The sequence below is a fragment of the Pseudophryne corroboree genome, assembly GCF_028390025.1.
Source record: "Pseudophryne corroboree isolate aPseCor3 chromosome 3 unlocalized genomic scaffold, aPseCor3.hap2 SUPER_3_unloc_5, whole genome shotgun sequence".
Classification (NCBI taxonomy): Eukaryota; Metazoa; Chordata; class Amphibia; order Anura; family Myobatrachidae; genus Pseudophryne; species Pseudophryne corroboree.
The window spans coordinates 269,981-292,672 of NW_026967541.1; the positions used below are offsets into that span (position 1 = coordinate 269,981).

General features: G+C 46.4%; 1 protein-coding gene across 1 annotated transcript in view; it reads right to left on the reverse strand.

The window, feature by feature from the left end:
* LOC134984358 (zinc finger protein 615-like) overlaps positions 1-22,692 on the reverse strand; it is a 42,053-nt gene that overhangs the window by 11,947 nt on the left and 7,414 nt on the right. The window contains exons 2-4 of the mRNA XM_063949955.1: positions 12,337-12,415; positions 12,116-12,217; positions 10,794-11,957 (exon numbers count right to left, since the gene is read on the reverse strand). Of these exons, the coding sequence (XP_063806025.1) occupies positions 10,794-11,957; positions 12,116-12,217; positions 12,337-12,415 (1,345 nt within the window). The remainder of the gene's footprint in view (positions 1-10,793; positions 11,958-12,115; positions 12,218-12,336; positions 12,416-22,692) is intronic.

Sequence of the window (22,692 nt, forward strand, 5' to 3'; positions counted from 1 at the left end):
AGGTTATTGTATGGAAACTCAGCAAATGGGAGGTAATCCATCAAGTCTTCCTGAGCAGGGAACATGAACATCCGTAAGAAAGTTTCCAGATCTCGGTCGACTCTTTTAGTCTGTCCGTCAGTCTGGGTATGGTAGGCTGAAGAGAAGTTCAACTTGATTCCTAGGACAGAGCTGAGAGCTTTCCAGAACTTGGCGACAAATTGAGGACCCTGATCAGAAACTATTTCCTGTGGAAGGCCATGCAAATTAAAAATCTATGAGGAAAACAATTTGGATAGTTGAGGAGCAAAGGGAAGACCGGTGAGGGGTATGAAGTGAGCCATCTTCTAATATCATTCCACAATGACCCAAATGGTGTTGTGGCCTCTGGAGACTGGCAAATCGGTTATGAAATCCATAGAGATGCGAGTCCAAGGCTTTTGAGGTGTTGGAAGTGGATGAAGAAGACCCGAGGGAAATGTTCATGGACTTTTATGTTGAACACACTTGGAACAAGCTGCTACAAATTCAAAGACATCCGTTTTAAGATGAGGCCACCAGTAGAATCGCTGAATGAACTTGAGAGTCTTAAGACCACCGGCATGACCCATGAAAGATGAAGAATGAACCCACATAAGCAATTTCCTGCAAAATTTTGGTGCTACAAAAGTTCTCCCCGGAGGAAGTAGAGGAACAGTACGAGTTGTAGCAAATGAAGCTGGATTTAGAATAAATTGTTTCTCAGAGGAGTTGAGTGAATCATCCATTTGAAAAGAACGAGAAAGTGCATCTGCTCTTCGATTTAAGGTTCCTGAGCGTTAAAGACTTTAAAGGAAAACCGAGAGAAGAATAGAGCCCACCTGGCTTGCCATAGGTTTAAACAATGGGTTTAAGCCATCATGGAAGGATTTGAAGGAAAAGACGGGATGGGAGAAGATTCTGAATGATCAGGACTGGGGCTCCATGTTAGTTGATTAGGAAGAAGAAAAGGTCTCAAGTCAGTTTGAGAGGTTTCCTGTTGAGGACGAGGTTTAGCTTTCTTATGAGTTGATATTCCAGTTCTGCCCATTCTTCAGCATAACATTACGGAGATTAGAGAACAAGGGCCCTCATTCCGAGTTGATCGGTCGCAAGGCGAATTTAGCAGAGTTACACACGCTAAGCCGCCGCCTACTGGGAGTGTATCTTAGCTTCTTAAAATTGCGACCGAAGTATTCGCAATATTGCGATCACAAACTACTTAGCAGTTTTAGAGTAGCTCCACACTTACTCTGCCTGTGCGATCAGTTCAGTGCTTGTCGTTCCTGGTTTGACGTCATAAACACACCCAGCGTTCGCCCAGACACTCCCCCGTTTCTCCGGCCACTCCTGCGTTTTTTCCGGAAACGGTAGCGTTTTCAACTACACGCCCATAAAACGCCGTGTTTCCGCCCAGTAATACCCATTTCCTGTCAATCACACTACGATCGCCGGAGCGAAGAAAAAGCCGTGAGTAAAAATCCTTTCTTCATAGCAAAATACTTGGCGCAGTCGCAATGCGAACATTGCGCATGCGTACTAAGCAGATTTTCACTGCGATGAGATGAAAAAGAACGAGCGAACGACTCGGAATGAGGGCCAAGGTCAGGAGGCCAGTAGCGACATAGCAGAAGTATTGAAGTGTGGAAATAGGGAGACATCAGTGAGCATAGACCCCCAGTGGCCATCGGTTACAGAAACATTGTGAGGTCAGTTGTTTATGGGTAATAGCAAGAAGATGACATCCTTGAGCGGTAAAGTAATTTATAGGAGCCAGCAACTGGAGCCTGCTACTGTCCTGGATACATGGACTGTTACGTCATAGCTATACTGATGCCCCAAGAGCTCTAACTGGATCTTACGGGGATTGAGGGGAGCAGGAGGGAAAAAAAACCCAGCAGCAGTCAAATAGTGTGGAGGATGTAGTCAGCACAGTCTGCCACCAGAGGGAGTCGACAGAGCAGGAGTGGAGGCCAGGCAATAATAATAATAAAAGCAGTTCAGGCAACCACTTACTGGTAGGGCCGAAGTCCCTACCAGAAATCACAGAGACTGTAGTGAAGGGCACTGATCATGGGCTGGTAGTGTCTGTAGCTCCCAGAGAAGCGGCTGGTTTCAGGAGGGCATGTGGCTATATTGCCAGTTTTCAAGATGGTCACTTCTGGCAGGGAAGCCCAAATCTAAAGAAACTGTCCAGCTATGGTGGGTGAACCAGGTCAGTAATAAGGCAGGAGAGGAGAGGGTACTAGGATGCAGTGGCACAGGGTAGCGTATCTGGCTGCATAGGAACCCCACGTATATGTCCTCTATAATTCACAGCTCCACCAGATTCCCCCATAGCACCATGGGTTAGGAGGAGAGGGGGAGATGCCGGGACACTGCTGGAGTGATGACTGGCAAGCGCTCTGTGTATTCCCCGCTGCCACGACTCAGGGCTCCAACGGCCGGACAGTAGGAGAAGGCAGGCTGCGGGTGGGTGAGCTGAATAACCTGACGCCTCCCTGCTGAGACCACCAATCCCCGTAGTATGCGCCCCATCAGATGCCCGGAGAGCAGCTCCGCTCCGTGTCTCCCGCTGTGGTCACCGCTGATCCCCAGTCAGCCTCTCCACATGACTCCAACAGCACGGCTAGGCACAAGAATGGACAGGGCGCACAGCCCTTGGTGAGTAGCAGCGCTACCTCGCTGAGGTCCGGTTCGCTGTGGGATCACTGCACAACTTTAGTCCGCGGCTTTGGATCCGGGTGTAGGCCACAACCTGCAAAAGCAAAATGAATGGCTCCCCGGCTCTGCAACCTACACACTGGGGTGTCAAAACACACAGAGGGGCAAGAAAGGGTCCAAAAGAGTCCATAGGACAGCTGTAAAAATAAGATTTTACTTACCGGTAAATCTATTTCTCGTAGTTCGTAGTGGATGCTGGGGACTCCGTAAGGACCATGGGGAATAGACGGCTCCACAGGAGACATGGGCACTTTAAGAAAGAATTTAGATTCTGGTGTGCTCTGGCTCCTCCCTCTATGTCCCTCCTCCAGACCTCAGTTAGAGAAACTGTGCCCGGAAGAGCTGACAGTACAAGGAAAGGATTTTGGCAATCCAGGGCAGGATTCATACCAGCCACACCAATCACACCATATAACTTGAGATAAACATACCCAGTAAACAGTATGAACAACAAAAGAGCAACTGGTCAATCCTGATGCAACCATAACATAACCCTTATTTAAGCAATAACTATATACAAGCATTGCAGAAGAAGTCCGCACTTGGGACGGGCGCCCAGCATCCACTACGGACTACGAGAAAAAGATTTACCGGTAAGTAAAATCTTATTTTCTCTAACGTCCTAGTGGATGCTGGGGACTCCGTAAGGACCATGGGGATTATACCAAAGCTCCTAAACGGGCGGGAGAGTGCGAATGACTCTGCAGCACCGATTGAGCAAACAGGAGGTCCTCCTCAGCCAGGGTATCAAACTTGTAGAACTTTGCAAAAGTGTTTGAACCTGACCAAGTAGCCGCTCGGCAAAGATGTAATGCCGAGACCCCTCGGACAGCCGCCCAAGAAGAGCCCACCTTCCTAGTGGAATGGGCCTTAACTGATTTTGGCAGCGGCAATCCAGCCGCAGAATGAGCCTGCTGAATCGTGTTACAGATCCAGCGAGCAATAGCTTGCTTTGAAGCAGGAGCACCAAGCTTGTTGGAAGCATACATGATAAACAAAGACTCTGTTTTTCTGACCCTAGCCGTTCTGGTTACATAAACCTTCAAAGCCCTGACTACATCAAGCAACTCGGAATCCTCCAAGTCCGTAGTAGCCACAGGCACCACAGTAGGTTGGTTTATATGAAAGGATGAAACCACTTTCGGCAGAAATTGTGGACGGGTCCGCGATTCTGCTCTATCCGCATGGAAAACCAGAGAGGGGCTTTTATGTGACAAAGCCGCCAACTCTGACACACGCCTAGCCGAAGCCAAGGCTAATAGCATGACCACCTTCCACGTGAGATATTTCAACTCCACCGTTTTAAGTGGTTCAAACCAGTGGGATTTCAGGAAACTCAACACCACGTTAAGATCCCAAGGTGCCACTGGAGGCACAAAAGGGGGCTGAATATGCAGCACTCCCTTTACAAACGTCTGAACTTCAGGTAGAGAAGTCAACTCCTTTTGAAAGAAAATGGATAGGGCCGAAATCTGGACCTTAATGGACCCCAAGTTTAGGTCCAAATTCACTCCTGACCGTAGGAAGTAAAGGAAACGGCCAAGCTGGAATTCCTCTGTAGGGGCATTCCTGGCCTCACACCAAGCAACATATTTTCGCTATATACGGTGATAATGTTGAGCTGTCACGTCCTTCCTAGCCTTTATCAGCGTAGGAATGACCTCATCCGGAATGCCTTTCTCTGCTAGGTTCCGGCGTTCAACCGCCATGCCGTCAAACGCAGCCGCGGTAAGTCTTGGAACAGACAGGGCCCCTGTTGCAACAAGTCCTGTCTTAGAGGAAGAGGCCACGGCCCTTCGTGACTAACCTGGAACAATGAATATCGTTCTCACTCCTCTTTTTGTTATTATTCTCAGCACCTTGGGTATGAGAGGAAGAGGAGGAAATACAGACCGACTGGAACACCCACGGTGTCACCAGGGCATCTACAGCTATCGCCTGAGGGTCTCTTGACCTGGCGCAATACCTCTGTAGTTTTTTGTTGAGGCATGATGCCCTCATCTGTGTGAAGACTTCCTGATGAAGTCCCCACTCTCCTGGATGGAGGTCGTGTCTGCTGAGGAAGTCTGCTTCCCAGTTGTCCACTCCCGGGATGAACACTGCTGACAGTGCGCTTACGTGATTTTCCACCCAGCAAAGAATTCTGGTGGCTTCCGACATCGCTACCCTGCTCCTTGTGCCGCCTTGTCGGTTTACATGAGCCACTGCGGTGATGGTGTCTGACTGAATCAGAACCGGTTGGTCGCGAAGCAGGGCGTTGTATACGGCTCTTAGTTCCAGGATGTTGATGTCTCCTGACTTGACCACAGACCTTGGAAATTTCTTCCCTGTGTGACTGCTCCCCACCCTCGGAGGCTTGCATCCGTGGTCACCAGGACCCAGTCCTGAATGTTAAATCTAAGGCCCTCGAGAAGGTGAGCATTCTGCAGCCACCACAGGAGAGACACCCTGGCCCTGGGGAATAGGGTGATTAACCGATGCATCTGAAGATGTGATCCGGACCACTTGTCCAGTAAGTCCCATTGAAAGGTCCTCGCATGGAACCTGCCGAAGGGAATGGCCTTGTATGATGCCACCATCCTTCCCAGGACTCGAGTGCAGGGATGCACTGACACCTGTTTTGGTTTTAATAGGTTCCTGACCAGTGTCATGAGCTCCTGAGCTCTCTCTATCGGGAGATAAACCCTTTTCTGGTCTGTGTCTAGAATCATGCCTAGAAAAGGCAGACAAGCTGTAGGAACCAACTGCGACTTTGGAATATTTAGACTCCAGCCGTGTTGCCGTTACACTTCCAGAGAAAGTGCTACGCTGATCAGCAACTGCTCTCTTGATCAAGCTTTTATGAGGAGATTGTCCAAGTACGGGATAATTGCAACCCCTTGCTTCCTGCAGCAGTACCATAATTTCCGCCATTACCTTGGTAAATAATCTCGGTGCCGTGGAGAGACCAAACGGCAACGTCTGAAATTGGTAATGATAATCCTGTACCCCAAATGTGAGGTACGCCTGATGAGGTGGATAAATGGGGACATGAAGGTATGCATCCTTTATGTCCAGAGACACCATAAAATCCCCCACTTCCAGGCTTGCGACGACCGCTCTCAGCGATTCCATCCTGAACTTGAACCTTTTCAAGTATATGTTCAGGGATTTTAAATTCAATATGGGTCTGACTGAACTGTCCGGTTTCGGGACTACAACATGGTCGAATAATAACCCCCTCCTTGTTGAATTGCAGTTAACACTATTTCCCTCTCGTGGGGGGAAGCTGGCAGGGCCGTCGGTGAGGAGGCATCTCCTCGAAGTCCAGCTTGTATCCCTGAGACACAATATCTATTGCCCAGGGATCCAACAGGGAGTGAACCCACTTGTGGCTGAAATTTCGAAGAAGTGCCCCCACCGGGCCTAGCTCCGCCTGTGGAGCCCCAGCGACATGCGGTGGATTTTGTAGAGGCTGGGGAGGACTTCTGTTCCTGGGAACTAGCTGTATTGTGCAGCTTCTTTCCTCTGCCCCTCCTCTGGCAAGAAAGGACGCACCTCGGACCCGATGCTTTCATTTAACCCTCGAGGTGCTATCGTATCTAGGGCACTGATCCACCTACACTCTGTTTGCAATAATATTTTAGCCCGATTACTCCCCCGAATTCTCAAGGGGACATGGTCAATAATGATTGATCTCATGCTGGCTATACTATGTCTTGCCTCAGAACAATGTCTGGCAACAGGCTGATCGCTACTGCCAGACTCCAATGCATGCCTAATTGCTGTCCTGTGCTGCGCCATGCGCTCTTTAAATTGGCGCTGTGTTTTGCCGATATAAGCCAACCCGCAAGGGCAGGTTAGCATATATATGACAAAAGTGGTACTGCATGTTACTGGATATTTTATCTCAAACCGCTTTCCTGTATGGGGATGACAAAATGTATTACCCACTGATAGGGCTCTGCAGGTGACACATCCCAGACATCTGTAGCAGCCGTTCTTTCTGCTTAGAAAGTGTGATGTGTGTTTTTTATCCATTCCCGTGATGTCTAATTTAACTAATCGGTCTTTCAAATTCCTGCCTCTGGTGTAACTGGGCAATAATCTGGCTTGTCGTAATAATGGTAAATCCCCATCTGTGTTTACCATGGGCCACCATTTTTTGGCCTTTTTAGTGAGAAAAGGACTCTTGTCCGTATATAGACTCACCCATGGCACTACTTCTGGACCACTATTAGGCTTTACCTGCGGCTGATATTTAAGTGTATCAGCTTGTGGGATTTTTAATACTCTGTTTTTAGTGCTTTCTAGCAACTGTTTGTCATATCCTCTTTCCAGGAATTTATCTACCATCAAATTCAAAGCTGAATCAATCATGGTAGGATCTGATGTAATTCGTCTGGCCTTCAACATCTGTGAGTAGGGCAGACTATTACGAAGAGGCAAAGGATGAAAACTGTCATTTCTTAGGATCGTATTTCTGTCAGTACTCTTAACAAATAACGAAGTGCTCAGATTATATTCATCTACTGTGATCTTGACATCCAAATAATGTACCGACTCCATACTCATATCATATGACAGTTTAACCACACTGTCAGACAGGTTATGTTCATCTAATATTTTACGAAGATCCGCTGTGGTACCTGACCAAATAATAAGCAAATCATCTATATATCTTACATATAGCTGGATATTAGACAATAATATTCCCTGTCTGTAGAGGAGTTGTTGTTCTACAGCGTACATGAATGCGTTCGCGTACGATGGGCCACTGAGGACCCCATCGCGCAACCCGCCTTCTGTAGATAAAATCTACCGTCATGTAAGAAAAAATTGCGGGTCAACACCATAAACAACAACTTCAAAAAGAAATCAACTGGTGGTCCCACATAGTGGGGATTATCCACTATGAGTGCCCTGACCGCCTCCACACCCGCATCGTGAGGTATGCAGGTGTAGAGGCTAGTCACGTCTGCACTACAAAGTGCCACCGAGTTGGGGGTAACCACTACTTCATCCAGTTTGTTCAACAATGCAGTGGTATCCTGTAAATATGAAGGTATTAGTTTAATGCAAGGATTAAGAATCAAGTCCAAAAACACAGAGATAGGTTGATATAATGAGCCACTCCCCGATACGATGGGGCGCCCCGGGTTTTTTTTAAGGTCTTTGTGTATTTTTGGGACCACATAGAATAAGGGCACAACAGGAAAGTCAACCGTTAATGCTAACCGTAATTGATCATCAATAATGTAATCTCTGACTGCCTGTAATAGCATGGTATCTAATTCCTTCTTAAACACCCCACTGGGGTCCCTAGGTAGTAATTCGTAAGTAGTAACATCCGATAATAGTCTATTGCATTCCAATCTGTAATCCTCCAGATTCTGCACCACCACCGCGCCGCATCACATCACACTTTCTAAGCAGAAAGAACGGCTGCTACAGATGTCTGGGATGTGTCACCTGCAGAGCCCTATCAGTGGGTAATACATTTTGTCATCCCCATACAGGAAAGCGGTTTGAGATAAAATATCCAGTAACATGCAGTACCACTTTTGTCGTATATATGCTAACCTGCCCTTGCGGGTTGGCTTATATCGGCAAAACACAGCGCCAATTTAAAGAGCGCATGGCGCAGCACAGGACAGCAATTAGGCATGCATTGGAGTCTGGCAGTAGCGATCAGCCTGTTGCCAGACATTGTTCTGAGGCAAGACATAGTATAGCCAGCATGAGATCAATCATTATTGACCATGTCCCCTTGAGAATTCGGGGGGGTAATCGGGCTAAAATATTATTGCAAACAGAGTGTAGGTGGATCAGTGCCCTAGATACGATAGCACCTCGAGGGTTAAATGAAAGCCTCGGGTTACAATGCTTTCTTTAATTCATATGGTTATAACAGTACTCATTAATTGATCCGTTTACAGTGAGAATTAGCTAGATGGTGAGCATTAAAGTGTGTTTGAATAGATGTTAATATTAAGGTTATACACAATATAAACGTTTAAGGACTATTGCTGTGATATATTTGTTTTAAATGTAATTACAACATTGATTGTTGTTGTGTTGTTTAGCAACCGAGCAGCGTGCACTGTGTGCGCCGCCAGATGATGTCACGGGTCCCGTCGAGCAGCAGGTGGAAACATGGGCGGCGGGATGGCCCGCGATGCTGAAGGCTGGCGTCCTCCAGGTGTCACAGGTAAGACTGTTTGATTGCAGTTGGGGGAGGGTATATATGTTTGTCATATCACATTGTATTTATGTCTATGCTGTCCCTGACGACGGGGTTATTCCCGAAACGTAGGATTCAATAAAGGACCGTTTTATTAATCTATAAGAAGCCTGGTGAGTGTCGCTTATTTGCCTATATTATATATATATATATATATATAAAGTACAAAGCCACGGGACGTGCACATGCATGTAGATGGTGACACTAAAACTACTGGATGATCATTGTGAATGCCTGAGGTATTGATACAATGCAAATTTGTTGAGATATTGTTTCTTTTTCAGATGGAACCATGGGTCGTGTACATGATGCAACTGGCAAAAGGGAGCCATTGGTTTTGTCCGACACCGGCATTTGTTTGTTGGTGATCTCTTGTAGACAGTGAGCAGTATCCATCTACAGTGGAAGAAGCCTGGACACCAAGAATCTCAGCGGCGGAACAGTGGGCGAAAGTAGATTATGACAAATCGGGACCATGGGCATTTGGCGCGCCTAGCAACCACCAATCATTCCAAACGTATCAGGAACTGCACCAACAGTACAATGCCGGACCCAGCCAAACAGTCCCACAGTCCCAGATCTGGTGAATTGGAGGGCCACGTGAGATGTGGTGGCACGTCAGACTGGTGCTCTGAAAAACAATCCAAGCCTTTCAGCCACCTTTCCACCGCTGAGAGCAAACCTAAAGTTTAACACTAATGTGATAGCTGTTTTTATGGTACATGTTGAGAATCCCTTATCCAAAATTGAAAATCACACATTTTTGGTTCCCCTACTGAGATAATGACACATATATATATGTATATTATTTGATATATCTATATATACACATAAATAATATATATGTAATTATCTCAGATGGGGAACCAAAAATGTGGGATTTTGAATTTTGGATGTGGGATACTCAACCTGTAATTATTTTGAGCAATAGCGTAGGACCTGCAGTATAGGAGGTTCCCTTGACGGGGGCTGTAGGCTTAAATGCACTGAGCAATACATGAACTAATACTCCACTGTTTATTATTGTTAGTTAAAATAGTGAGTGCAAGACACACTTATGTATGTAGTAAGGCTACTGGGAGACTACTTAGATTGAGCAATATTGGATGTGGCCATTACATTTCCTAAAGTCATAACCTCAGAACTGCACAGAACAGGAACTATTATTCACAAGTAATTAGGAATGTGTTCATTATGAACAAGTTCACAATTACCATCTGAAGGTTACACAATTATTTCAGGTCTACACAACTGATATTTAAGGATAAAACCTTTAACAGAAAACACCCCTGAAGAAGTCACTATTGATAAAACGCGTTGGATTTAGAGTGAATTGGAGTGGATAAGAACAAGCCCACCCATGCAAGGGTGACAACAAGTGCAAAATGCTTGTCTTATGATTATACAGATATGTACTTGTGATAAGCTTTTACTCTGTTTTACTTGAAGTTCTAGATTCAAATTTTATGTTATTTCTGAATCTTATACGAATTGTATTTGGTGAGCTCAGGTCTACTGTATAGCAGGAAATATTTCATACCTGCATCATCTAACAAAATGCATATAAATTAGGAACTCCACAAAAAACATTACTAATTATATTATATACATACATATATACAAATGTATATATAATCACTAATAATAAACTTCTGCTTGTTACGTTTAATAACATTATAGTGTTGTGTGTAATATCTCTCTACATGTGATATTTGTCATGGATAGCCTTGTGTTAGAAACACCCAACTGAGAACAGGGCTGATGGCGGAGGAGGGTGTAGGATAAGAGATTGCTGTAGTGACTGAGCAAGGAGAATAGGTTACTTCTGTAATAAGTGTTTATTACTCACCTGTGCTGATATCTGTAGGGATCTCCTCCTCCTTACACTGCTGATCACCCCTCACATACGTCTCTTCTTCTCCCTCTATATCTTCTGCCTTTATATCAGTCACATACGTCTCTTCTTCTTCCTCTATATCTTCTGCCTTTATATCAGTCACATACGTCTCTTCTTCTCCCTCTATATCTTCTGCCTTTATATCAGTCACATACGTCTCTTCTTCTCCCTCTATATCTTCTGCCTTTATATCAGTCACATACGTCTCTTCTTCTTCCTCTATATCTTCTGCCTTTATATCAGTCACATACATCTCTTCTTCTCCCTCTATATCTTCTGCCTTTATATCAGTCACATACGTCTCTTCTTCTTCCTCTATATCTTCTGTCTTTATATCAGTCACATACATCTCTTCTTCTCCCTCTATATCTTCTGCCTTTATATCAGTCACATACGTCTCTTCTTCTCCCTCTATATCTTCTGCCTTTATATCAGTCACATATGTCTCTTTTTCTCCCTCTGTATCTTCTGCCTTCATATCAGTCACATACGTCTTTTCTTCTCCCTCTATATCTTCTGCCTTTATATCAGTCACATACGTCTCTTCTTCTCCCTCTATATCTTCTGCCTTTATTTCAGTCACATACGTCTCTTCTTCTCCCTCTGTATCTTCTGCCTTTATATCAGTCACATGCGTCACTTCTTCTCCCTCTATATCTTCTGCCTTTATATCAGTCACATACGTCTCTTCTTCTCCTTCTATATCTTCTGCCTTTATATCAGTCACATACGTCTCTTCTTCTCCTGCTGTATCTTTTGCCTTTATATCAGTCACATACGTCTCTTCTTCTCCTGCTGTATCTTTTGCCTTTATATCAGTCACATACGTCTCTTCTTCTCCTGCTGTATCTTTTGCCTTTATATCAGTCACATTCGTCTCTTTTTCTCCTTCTAAATCTTCTGTCTTTATATCAGTCACATACGTCTCTTCTTCTCCCTCTATATCTTCTGCCTTCATATCAGTCACATACGTCTCTTCTTCTTCCTCTATATCTTCAGCATTTATATCAGTCACATACATCTCTTCTTCTCCCTCTATATCTTCTGCCTTTATATCAGTCACATACGTCTCTTCTTCTCCCCCTGTATCTTCTGTTTTAATATCAGACAGACGTTCTACCTAAAAAACAAACAAACACTATAATAACATTTGCATACAGTCAGATTAAACTGAGGTGGAACAGTAAAATATCAGTGCATAATACACACACAGCTTTTCTACAGATCATATAGTGACAGTCACTTTAGTATATTGGTGAGACCCTAAATCCCACCTACCTGATCCTCCTGTGGGATCCTGTGATTCTCCTCTGTACAATCCTGGGAATACAGAGGACGGGGACATCTCTCTGGGGTATCTCTGTTACTGGACCCATCTGTAGGAGACACACAGTGACTGAGTACAGTGTATATATGTGATTATGAGATGATATGTGTATATAGGGGGCCCCCATACCTGCTCTCCCCTGTACAATACATGACAGTCTACTTTTACCCAGTGATGTGAGGGGCCGGTGATTCTCCATCATCACATCCTTGTACAGACCCGTGTGTTTCTCTATATACTCTGCCTCCTGCACGGAGACATAGACAGTGACATCCTGACACCTTATAGGCATCTGACACACACAGTGATACAGTCATCACCCAGACACGTCCCCTGGTGTTACTGTATAATGCCCCATTCCCAGCAGTCACCTCTCCAGTCATCACCCAGACACATTCCCTGGTGTTACTGTATAATGCCCCATTCCCAGCAGTCACCTCTCCAGTCATCACCCAGACACATCCCCTGGTGTTACTGTATAATGCCCCATTCCCAACAGTCACCTCTTTATTCATAACCCAGACACATCCCCTGGTGTTACTGTATAATGCCCCATTCCCAGCAGTCATCTCTCCAGTCATCAACCAGACACGTCCCCTATTGTTACTGTATAATGCACATTCCCAGCAGTCACCTCTCCAATCATCATCCAGACACATTCCCGGTGTTACTGTATAATGCCCCATTCCCAGCAGTCATCACCCAGACATGCCCCCTGGTGTTACTGTATAATGCCCCATTCAGGCACATCCCCTGGTGTTACTGTATAATGCCCCATTCCCACCAGTCACCTCTCCAGTCATCACCAAGACACGTCCCCTGGTGTTACTGTATAAAGCCCCATCCCAGAAGTCACCTCTCCAGTCATCACCCAGACACATCCCCTGGTGTTACTGTATAATGCACCATTCCCAGCAGTCACCTCTCCAGTCATCACCCAGACTAATCCCCTAGTGTTACTGTATAATGTTCCATTTCCAGCAGTCACCTCTCCAGTCATCACCCAGACACGTCTCCTGGTGTTACTGTATAATGCCCAATTCCCAGCAATCACCTGGCCAGTCATCACCCAGACACATCCCCTGGTGTTACTGTATAATTCCCCATTCCCAGTAGTCACCTCTCCAGTCATCATCCAGACACATCCCCTGGTGTTACTGTATAATGCCCCATTCCCAGCAGTCACCTGTCCAGTCATCACCCAGACACATCCCCTAGTGTTACTGTATAATGTCCCATTCCCAGCAGTCACCTCTCCAGTCATCACCCAGACAAGTCTCCCGGTTTTACTGTATATTGTCCCATTCCCAGCAGTCACCTCTCCAGTCATCACCCAGAAACACGCGCCCGGTGTTACTGTATAATGTCCCATTCCCAGCAGCCACCTCTCCAGTCATCACCCAGACACGTCCCCCGGTGTTACTGTTTAATGCCCCATTCCCAGCAGTCACCTCTTCAGTCATCACCCAGACATGTCTTCCGGTGTTACTGTATAATGCCCCATTTCCAGCAGTCACCTCTCCAGTCATCACCCAGACACATCCCCTGGTGTTACTGTATAATGTCCCATTCCCAGCAGTCACCTCTCCAGTCATCACCCAGACACGTCCCCCGGTGTTACTGTATAATGTCCCATTCCCAGTAAGCACCTCTCCAGTCATCACCCAGACACGCCCCCCGGTGTTACTGTATAATGTCCCATTCCCAGTAGGCACCTCTCCAGTCATCACCCAGACACATCCCCTGGTGTTACTGTATAATGCCCCATTTCCAGCAGTCACCTCTCCAGTCATCATCCAGACACATCCCCCGGTGTTACTGTATAATGTCCTATTCCCAGCAGTCACCTCTCCAATCATCACCCAGACACAGCCCCTGGTGTTACTGTATAATGTCCAATTCCCAGCAGTCACCTCTCCAGTCATCACCCAGACACGTCCTCTGGTGTTACTGTATAATGTCCCATTCCCAGCAGTCACCTCTCCAGTCATCACCCAGACACATCCCCTGGTGTTACTGTATAATGTCCCATTCCCTGCAGTCACCTCTCCAGTCATCACCCAGACACATCCCCTGGTGTTACTGTATAATGTCCCATTCCCAGCAGTCACCTCTCCAGTCATCACCCAGACACGCCCCCTGGTGTTACTGTATAATGTCCCATTCCCAGCAGTCACCTCTCCAGTCATCACCCAGACACACCCCCTGGTGTTACTGTATATTGTCCCATTCCCAGCAGTCACCTCTCCAGTCATCACCAAGACACATCCTCTGGTGTTACTGTATAATGTCCCATTCCCAGCAGTCACCGGTCCAGTCATCACCCAGACACATCCCCTGGTGTTACTGTATAATGTCCAATTCCCAGCAGTCACCTCTCCAGTCATCACCCAGACACATCCCCTGGTGTTACTGTATAATGTCAAGGGGTCAGCTTGCTGGGGGTCGCTTGCGTGGAATTTAATAAGTGTGGAATTAAGGAGTGTGTTATCCGTACAGTTAAAAAAACAGCTGAACATACATTGAGCACCATCAAGGAAAGGTAACTTACTTAAACAACTTATTCCTACACCACTTAACCCAACATTGTCTCACAAACGACCACAGCATGTTCATCAAACTTCTGTTTCTTATTTCAATTCATGGAATTCTCACCAAATGTAACACATTCTACACTCACCCTAAAACTCACCCCTCTGTGCACATTACAGCTTCTATTCTCCACTCCCCTCTTCTAAACACTCACGAGCTTTATACTTACTTCTCTGCAAGTACTTTGACAACCGCAATTGGTCACCAGAATAAACACTCGCAAACATCCACCAATATTTATCTCACTCTTCTGCTTTTATTAGCTGGTGCCATATCACCAAATCCAGGCCTCCAACTACCTGTCCCTCTCACACTCAGCTATCTCAAAACAAAATAGAAATCCATCTAATCTCATAAATATCACGTGTCTCCCATCCCCCTCCAAGTCACTAAAATGTGGCTTATGGAATGCACGCTCTGTTTGCAACAAATTAACATCCATCCATGACCTCTTTATCTCTCACAACTTTAATCTGCTGGCTATAACAGAAACATGGCTCACACAATCAGACTCGGCCTCCCCTGCAGCACTGTCACACGGTGGTTTCCACTTCACACACACACCCCCAGGCCTGGTAATTGTAAAGGTGGTGGGGTTGGAATCTTACTGTTCCAATTTTTCACATACACTGTTCTACCTCAGGTTCCATCACTCGCATTCACATCATTTGAAGTTCACTCTACCAGGATTTTCACCTCTTCTCTCTGCATTTTGCAGCTATCTATCGCCCTCCTGGGCAACTCGAACAACAATTTCTAGAAGATTTTTCTGCCTGGCTTCTACGCATCTTATCCTCTGACATCTCCACCATCATTATGGGCGATTTCAATATAGCTCTTGACAGTCCACACTCTGTTCATGCCTCCAAACTCTTCTCTCTAACCTCCTCTCTTGGCCTCACCCAATGGTCTGACTCCTCTACTCACCAGGAGGGCCACTACCTTGATGTTGTGTTCACCAGGCTCTGCTCAGTTTCTGAATTCATTAACACTCCTTTCCCTTTCTCTGATCAAAACCTGATCACCTTCACAATCTCTTCTATTACTCTAACTTCTATGACACTAAAACCTAGCAAGCCTCCTCTAACCCGCAGAAATACTAACAATATAAATTTTCAACAACTTTCCACTTCTCTGCAACAACTGCTCTCACCAATCCCTACATTTACCACACCTGACACTGTTGTATCCTACCTGCACAAGACCCTAGAGAGGCTCCAGCTACCCATCACACTCTTGATGAAGTGGCTCCAGCTACCCATCACACTCTACATAGGCTTAGATGCCAACCATGGAACTCTAAATCAACAAGACACCTACAAAAACTGTCACGTAAACTAGAACGTCAGTGGCGTAAATCTCAGAATCCTCAGATATAAGACCACCTACCACTCCTATCATCAGGCCCTGGACACTGCCAAACAAACATACTTCCAATCTCTCATCTCTTCTCATGCCACCAACCCCAAGCAACTTTTTAATACATTTAAATCACTTCTTTACCCTCCCTCACCTCCCCCACTAGCTACTATCAGTGCCTACAACAGCACAAACCAGTCCAGGTGGTTACTCCATATACCGGCCCTGTTTGAACATTACCGATCAATCCATCTCAAGCCCTGCACGGGAGTCAGGAAGCTAATCCCCCTGCCTGCAGCTTATATCATCCACCACGGGACTCTCACCATATGACCTTATACAGCGGCCTTATCGATCTCGCCGTAACAGCGGTTCACATGCCGACAATACCAACAGCGCCCTTATCCCAGTGCCAATCAGCCCAATGATAAAGCTGTAGTGGCAGCACAAACAAGGTACGAGTCACCTCAAGTCCCGTATAAGAGACGGGAATCCAAACTGCCCCCAGTCTGAAAAATTGACTGTGGTTTATATATCCACCACGGGATCTTCACTATTTAGCGGCAATACCATCCCCGCTGTGGACACGGTCCACACGCCGCTTCTATCAACAGTGATAACATCTTGGGACCGTTACCCATACAATCCAGCTATAGTGGAAGAGGTGATGTAATCCTGGAGGAGAATATACATCAAGCGCATAACGGATTTTCCACCAATGGACTTGACGGTTCTCTTCTCCTCAGTTCCGTGCCGGCACCCACCTGGGCTTGGCATATAAACGTTTTTTTATCTTCCAGCAGTTGTTTTTAAGCCACAACGAATATTTTCTTTCCGGGGACGCCCGGTTGGATATATTGGTCATATTACCACTGAACAATTACATTAATATATGTATTTGGTTTCTAGCTGCTTTTTATATGAATGTGTAAGTACTGTTAATTAATTATACAAGTGTTATGAAATTGCTACACAATTGTACAAGAATAGTTAATATTTAATAGCAATATATACAGATACAAAAGTATTTGTTATTTATAATAAAGTCATTTTAATAACTATTGGGACTCCATGGCTGTTATCTTGTTGGGTACAGTGTTTTGATATATAAGCGCCCCTATTATATTTCTTTCATCTAGTTATTCCTAATAGGAGCAATACACAACTCCTATATATTGGTGAACGTATACCAAGCATTGTCCCCACCATTGAATTTTTTAAAATATTTTTTCTGATTTTATTTAATTGATGCAGGCGCTGCAAATAATAGTGTTTTGTGTATCAGTGCACAAGAACTTGCCTCCTACTTCAAGGATAAGAGTGATAAAATCTGAGATGGAATGGTATGCTCTTCCTCAGCCAGTGACCTGCTCAATTCCCTACCTGAACCCTCTGGCACTTTCTCTTCATTTGATCCCAAGTGAAGATGAAGTATCAACACTCTTTTCATCCTCCTACTCCACTACCTCTCCTCTTGATCCTATACCCTCACAGGTCAGTAAAACTTTGTCTTCTGTGCTTATCCCAACCTTAACTAAAATCTGTAATCTCTCTCTCTCTACTGGTATCTTTCCTTCTCTGTTTAAGCATGCAGTGATTACTCCCATTACTAAACAAACACAACTCTGACCCAAACACACTCTCTAACTACCGTCCATGTCTCAGCTACCATATCCCTCCAAGCTACTTGAGAGACTTGCCTACACTCGCCTCACACACTTTCTTAACTCCCACATTTTATTGGACCCACTTCAGTCAGGCTTTCATGCCCAACACTCCACAGAGATGGCACTGACCAAAGTAGTGAATGATCTGGTCACTGCTAGATCTAAAGGCCATTACACATTACTCATTCTTCTAGATCTCTCTGCTGCTTTTGACACTGTTGACCACTCTCTTCTCAAATACTACAATCTCTAGGTCTTCAGGACACGGCCCTCTCCTGGTTCTCATCCTACCTATCTAATGGCTCTTTCAGTGTTTACTTCTCTGATTCTACCTCTTCTTCTCTACCTCTACCAGTTGGAGTACAGCAAGGCTCAGTCTTAAGTCCTCTGCTGTTCTCAATCTATACCTCATCGCTGGGTGATCATATCATACAACCCATTAATAAACTAGCAATCTGGTGGACCATTATGCAACAGGTAGCATCTATCCTTGTGTATCTATGCCTATTTTCTCATAGATTGTAAGTTTGCGAGCAGGGCCGTCCTACCTCTATGTCTGTCTGTTTTTACCCAGTTTTGTTCTATTACTGCTGTTCTAATTGTAAAGCGCAACAGAATATGCTGCGCTATATAAGAAACTGCTAATAAATAATAAATACAACACAGGCAGCTTCCCCTGTATACTATGACAGCACAGAAAGCTACCCCTGTACATTATGACAACACATGCCGCTCCCCCTGTATACTATGATAGCAGAGGAAGTTACCCCTGTATATTATGACAACACAGGCCGCTCCCCCTGTATACTATGACAGCACAGAAAGCTATCCCTGTGTATTATGACAACACATGCCGCTCCCCCTGTATACTATGACAGCACAGGAAGCTACCCCTGTATATTATGACAACACAGGATGCTACCCCTGTATATTATGACAGCACAGGCCGCTCCCCTGTATACTATGACAGTACAGGATGCTACCCCTGTATATTATGACAACACATGCCGCTCCCCCTGTATACTATGACAGCACAGGAAGATACCCCTGTATATTATGACAACACAGGCCGCTGCCCCTGTATATTATGACAACACAGGCCACGCCTTCTGTATAGAAAGAAAATACATTCCGCTCACCCTATATAATAATAGTAACAAGACACCATAGGTCCCTCCACTTGTATATTATGTCAACACAGGCCGCTCCCCCTGTATACTATGACAGTACAGGATGCTACCCCTGTAATATGACAACACAGGCCACTCATTCTGTATAGAAAGACAATACATGTCGCTCGCCCTATAAAATAATAGTAACAAGACACCACAGGCCACTTCCCCTGTATAAAAGGGCAACACAGGCTGCTCCCCCTGTATAGTAGGATGTCATAATCCACTACCCCTGTATAGGAGGATGCCCCAGGTCGCTCCCCCTGTACAGTAGGACAACACATGCCACTCCCCTGTATTTTAATACAGCTCCACTGAATATTAATACAACATATGCCGCTCCACCTGTATAGTACAATGCCAGAGGACACAACACATGTAATGTCCCGTTTATAGAATAACAGTTCGGCGGGGTCTGCGCCACCTGTATCACGGTAATGGCGGGGACTGCGCCACCTGTATTACGGTTACGGTGGGGTCTGCTCCACCTGTATTAAGGTAACGGCTGGGTCTTGAGCCACCTGTATTACGGTAACGGCTGGGTCTTGCGCCACCTGTATTACAGTAACGGCTGGGTCTTGCGCCACCTGTATAACGGTAACAGTGGGGTCTTGCGCCACCTCTATTAAGGTAACGGCGGGGTCTGCGCCACCTATGTTACGGTAACGACGGGGTCTGCTCCACCTGTATTACGGTAACGGCGGGGTCTGCGCCACCTGTATTACGGTAACGGCGGAGTCTGTGCCATCTGTATTACAGTAACGGCGGGGTCTGCGCCACCTGTATTACGGTAACAGCGGGGTCTGCGCCACCTGTATTACGGTAACAGCGGGGTCTGCGCCACCTGTATTACGGTTACGGCTGGGTCTGCGCTACCTGTATTACGGTAACAGCGGGGTCTTGCGCCACCTCTATTACGGTGACGGCGGAGTCTGTGCCACCTCTATTACGGTAACGGCGGGGTCTGCGCCACCTATGTTACGGTAACGACGGGGTCTGCTCCACCTGTATTACGGTAACGGTGGGGTCTGCGCGACCTGTATTACGGTAATGGCGGGGTCTGCGCCATCTGTATTACAGTAACGGCGAGGTCTGCGCCACCTGTATTACGGTAACGGTGGGGTCTGCGCCATCTGTATTACAGTAACGGCGGGGTCTGCTCCACCTGTATTACGGTAACGGTGGGGTCTTGCGCCACCTGTATTATGGTAACGGCGGGGTCTGCGCCACCTATGTTACGGTAACGACGGGGTCTGCTCCACCTGTATTACGGTAACGGCGGGGTCTGCGCCACCTGTATTACGGTAACGGCGGATTCTGTGCCATCTGTATTACAGTAACGGCGGGGTCTGCGCCACCTGTATTACGGTAACAGCGGGGTCTGCGCTACCTGTATTACGGTAACAGCGGGGTCTGCGCCACCTGTATTACGGTTACGGCTGGGTCTGCGTTACCTGTATTACGGTAACAGCGGGGTCTTGCGCCACCTCTATTACGGTGACGGCGGAGTCTGTGCCACCTCTATTACGGTAACGGCGGGGTCTGCGCCACCTATGTTACGGTAACGACGGGGTCTGCTCCACCTGTATTACGGTAACGGTGGGGTCTGCGCCACCTGTATTACGGTAATAGCGGGGTCTGCGCCATCTGTATTACAGTAACGGCGGGGTCTGCGCCACCTGTATTACGGTAACGGTGGGGTCTGCGCCATCTGTATTACAGTAACGGCGGGGTCTGCGCCACCTGTATTACGGTTACGGCTGGGTCTGCGCCACCTATGTTACGGTAACGACGGGGTCTGCTCCACCTGTATTACGGTAACGACGGGGTCTGCTCCACCTGTATTACGGTAACGGTGGGGTCTTGCGCCACCTGTATTATGGTAACGGCGGGGTCTGCGCCACCTATGTTACGGTAACGACGGGGTCTGCTCCACCTGTATTACGGTAACGGCGGGGTCTGCGCCACCTGTATTACGGTAACGGCGGGGTCTGCGCCACCTGTATTACGGTAACGACGGGGTCTGCACCACCTGTATTACGGTAACGCGAGGTCTGCGCCACCTGTATTACAGTAACGGCTGGGTCTGCGCCACCTGTATTAAGGTAACGGTGGGGTCTGCGCCACCTGTATTACAGTAATAGGACACTAGAGTGTCAGCCACCTGTACAGGGATAATGCAGCACCAGAGGCTGCTCCAGCTGCACTATAACAAGGCACCAGAGGCTGCTCCTCCTGTAGTACAGAACCTGACACCAGAGCTGCTCAGCCTATAGAATAATAATAATAATATCATTACCTGCTGCCAGACACAGCAATGGCTGCTCTCTGCTCCTGCTGCCTTGTGGGAATGATAGAAGGAAGGCGGAGCTCAGACCAGGGGAATATGCCTTAGCCCACTTGATTCTAGCATCTACCAGGGGAATATGGCCGCCGCTCCTGACGTCACACGGCCAGGGAAACTATTGCTGCTGCCGGACTGGTCTACAAGAAAATGGCCGCCGGCCTCCTGCACTGAGGACATAAATGGTAATATTCATTACAGAGGGCGGGGGTATAGGAGGGGAGGAACCAGTCACTAGGAATCAGCTTGTGCCAATCACTCTTTACTTCCGGTCTGTGCGTTCCACCTTATTTCCGGACTGTGCGTTCCACATACAGGAAGTGTGTCTTACATACTTCGCAGTGTCTGTGGAGATCAGGTAATGGTGTCTTACTATACAGGGGGAGCAGCCTGTGGTGTCCTGTTATTATTATTATACAGGGGGAGCAGCCTGTGGTGTCTTGTTATTATTTATATACAGTGGGAGCAGCCTGTGGTGTACTGTTATTATTATTTTTATTATTATACAGGGGGAGCAGCCTGTGGTGTCCTGTTATTATTATTCTTATTATTATTATTATTATACAGGGGAAGCAGCCTGTGGTGTCCTGTATTTATTATTATTATTATTATTATTATTATTATTATTATTATTATTATACAGGGGAAGCAGCCTGTGGTGTCCTGTTACTATTATACAGGGTGAGCAACCTGTGGTGTCCTGTTGTTATTATTATTATTATTATTATTATTATTATTATTATTATGTCAGCTGCAGAGCATTACTACACCACTGGCAGTGTGTCAGCTGCAGAGCATTACTACACCACTGGCAGTGTGACAGCTGCAGAGCATTACTACACCACTGGCAGTGTGTCAGCTGCAGAGCATTACTACACCACTGGCAGTGTGACAGCTGCAGAGCATTACTACACCACTGGCAGTGTGACAGCTGCAGAGCATTACTACACCACTGGCAGTGTGACAGCTGCAGAGCATTACTACACCACTGGCAGTGTGACAGCTGCAGAGCATTACTACACCACTGGCAGTGTGACAGCTGCAGAGCATTACTACACCACTGGCAGTGTGACTGCTGCAGAGCATTACTACACCACTGGCAGTGTGACAGCTGCAGAGCATTACTACACCACTGGCAGTGTGTCAGCTGCAGAGCATTACTACACCACTGGCAGTGTGACAGCTGCAGAGCATTACTACACCACTGGCAGTGTGACATCTGCAGAGCATTACTACACCACTGGCAGTGTGACAGCTGCAGAGCATTACTACACCACTGGCAGTGTGACAGCTGCAGAGCATTACTACACCACTGGCAGTGTGACAGCTGCAGAGCATTACTACACCACTGGCAGTGTGACAGCTGCAGAGCATTACTACACCACTGGCA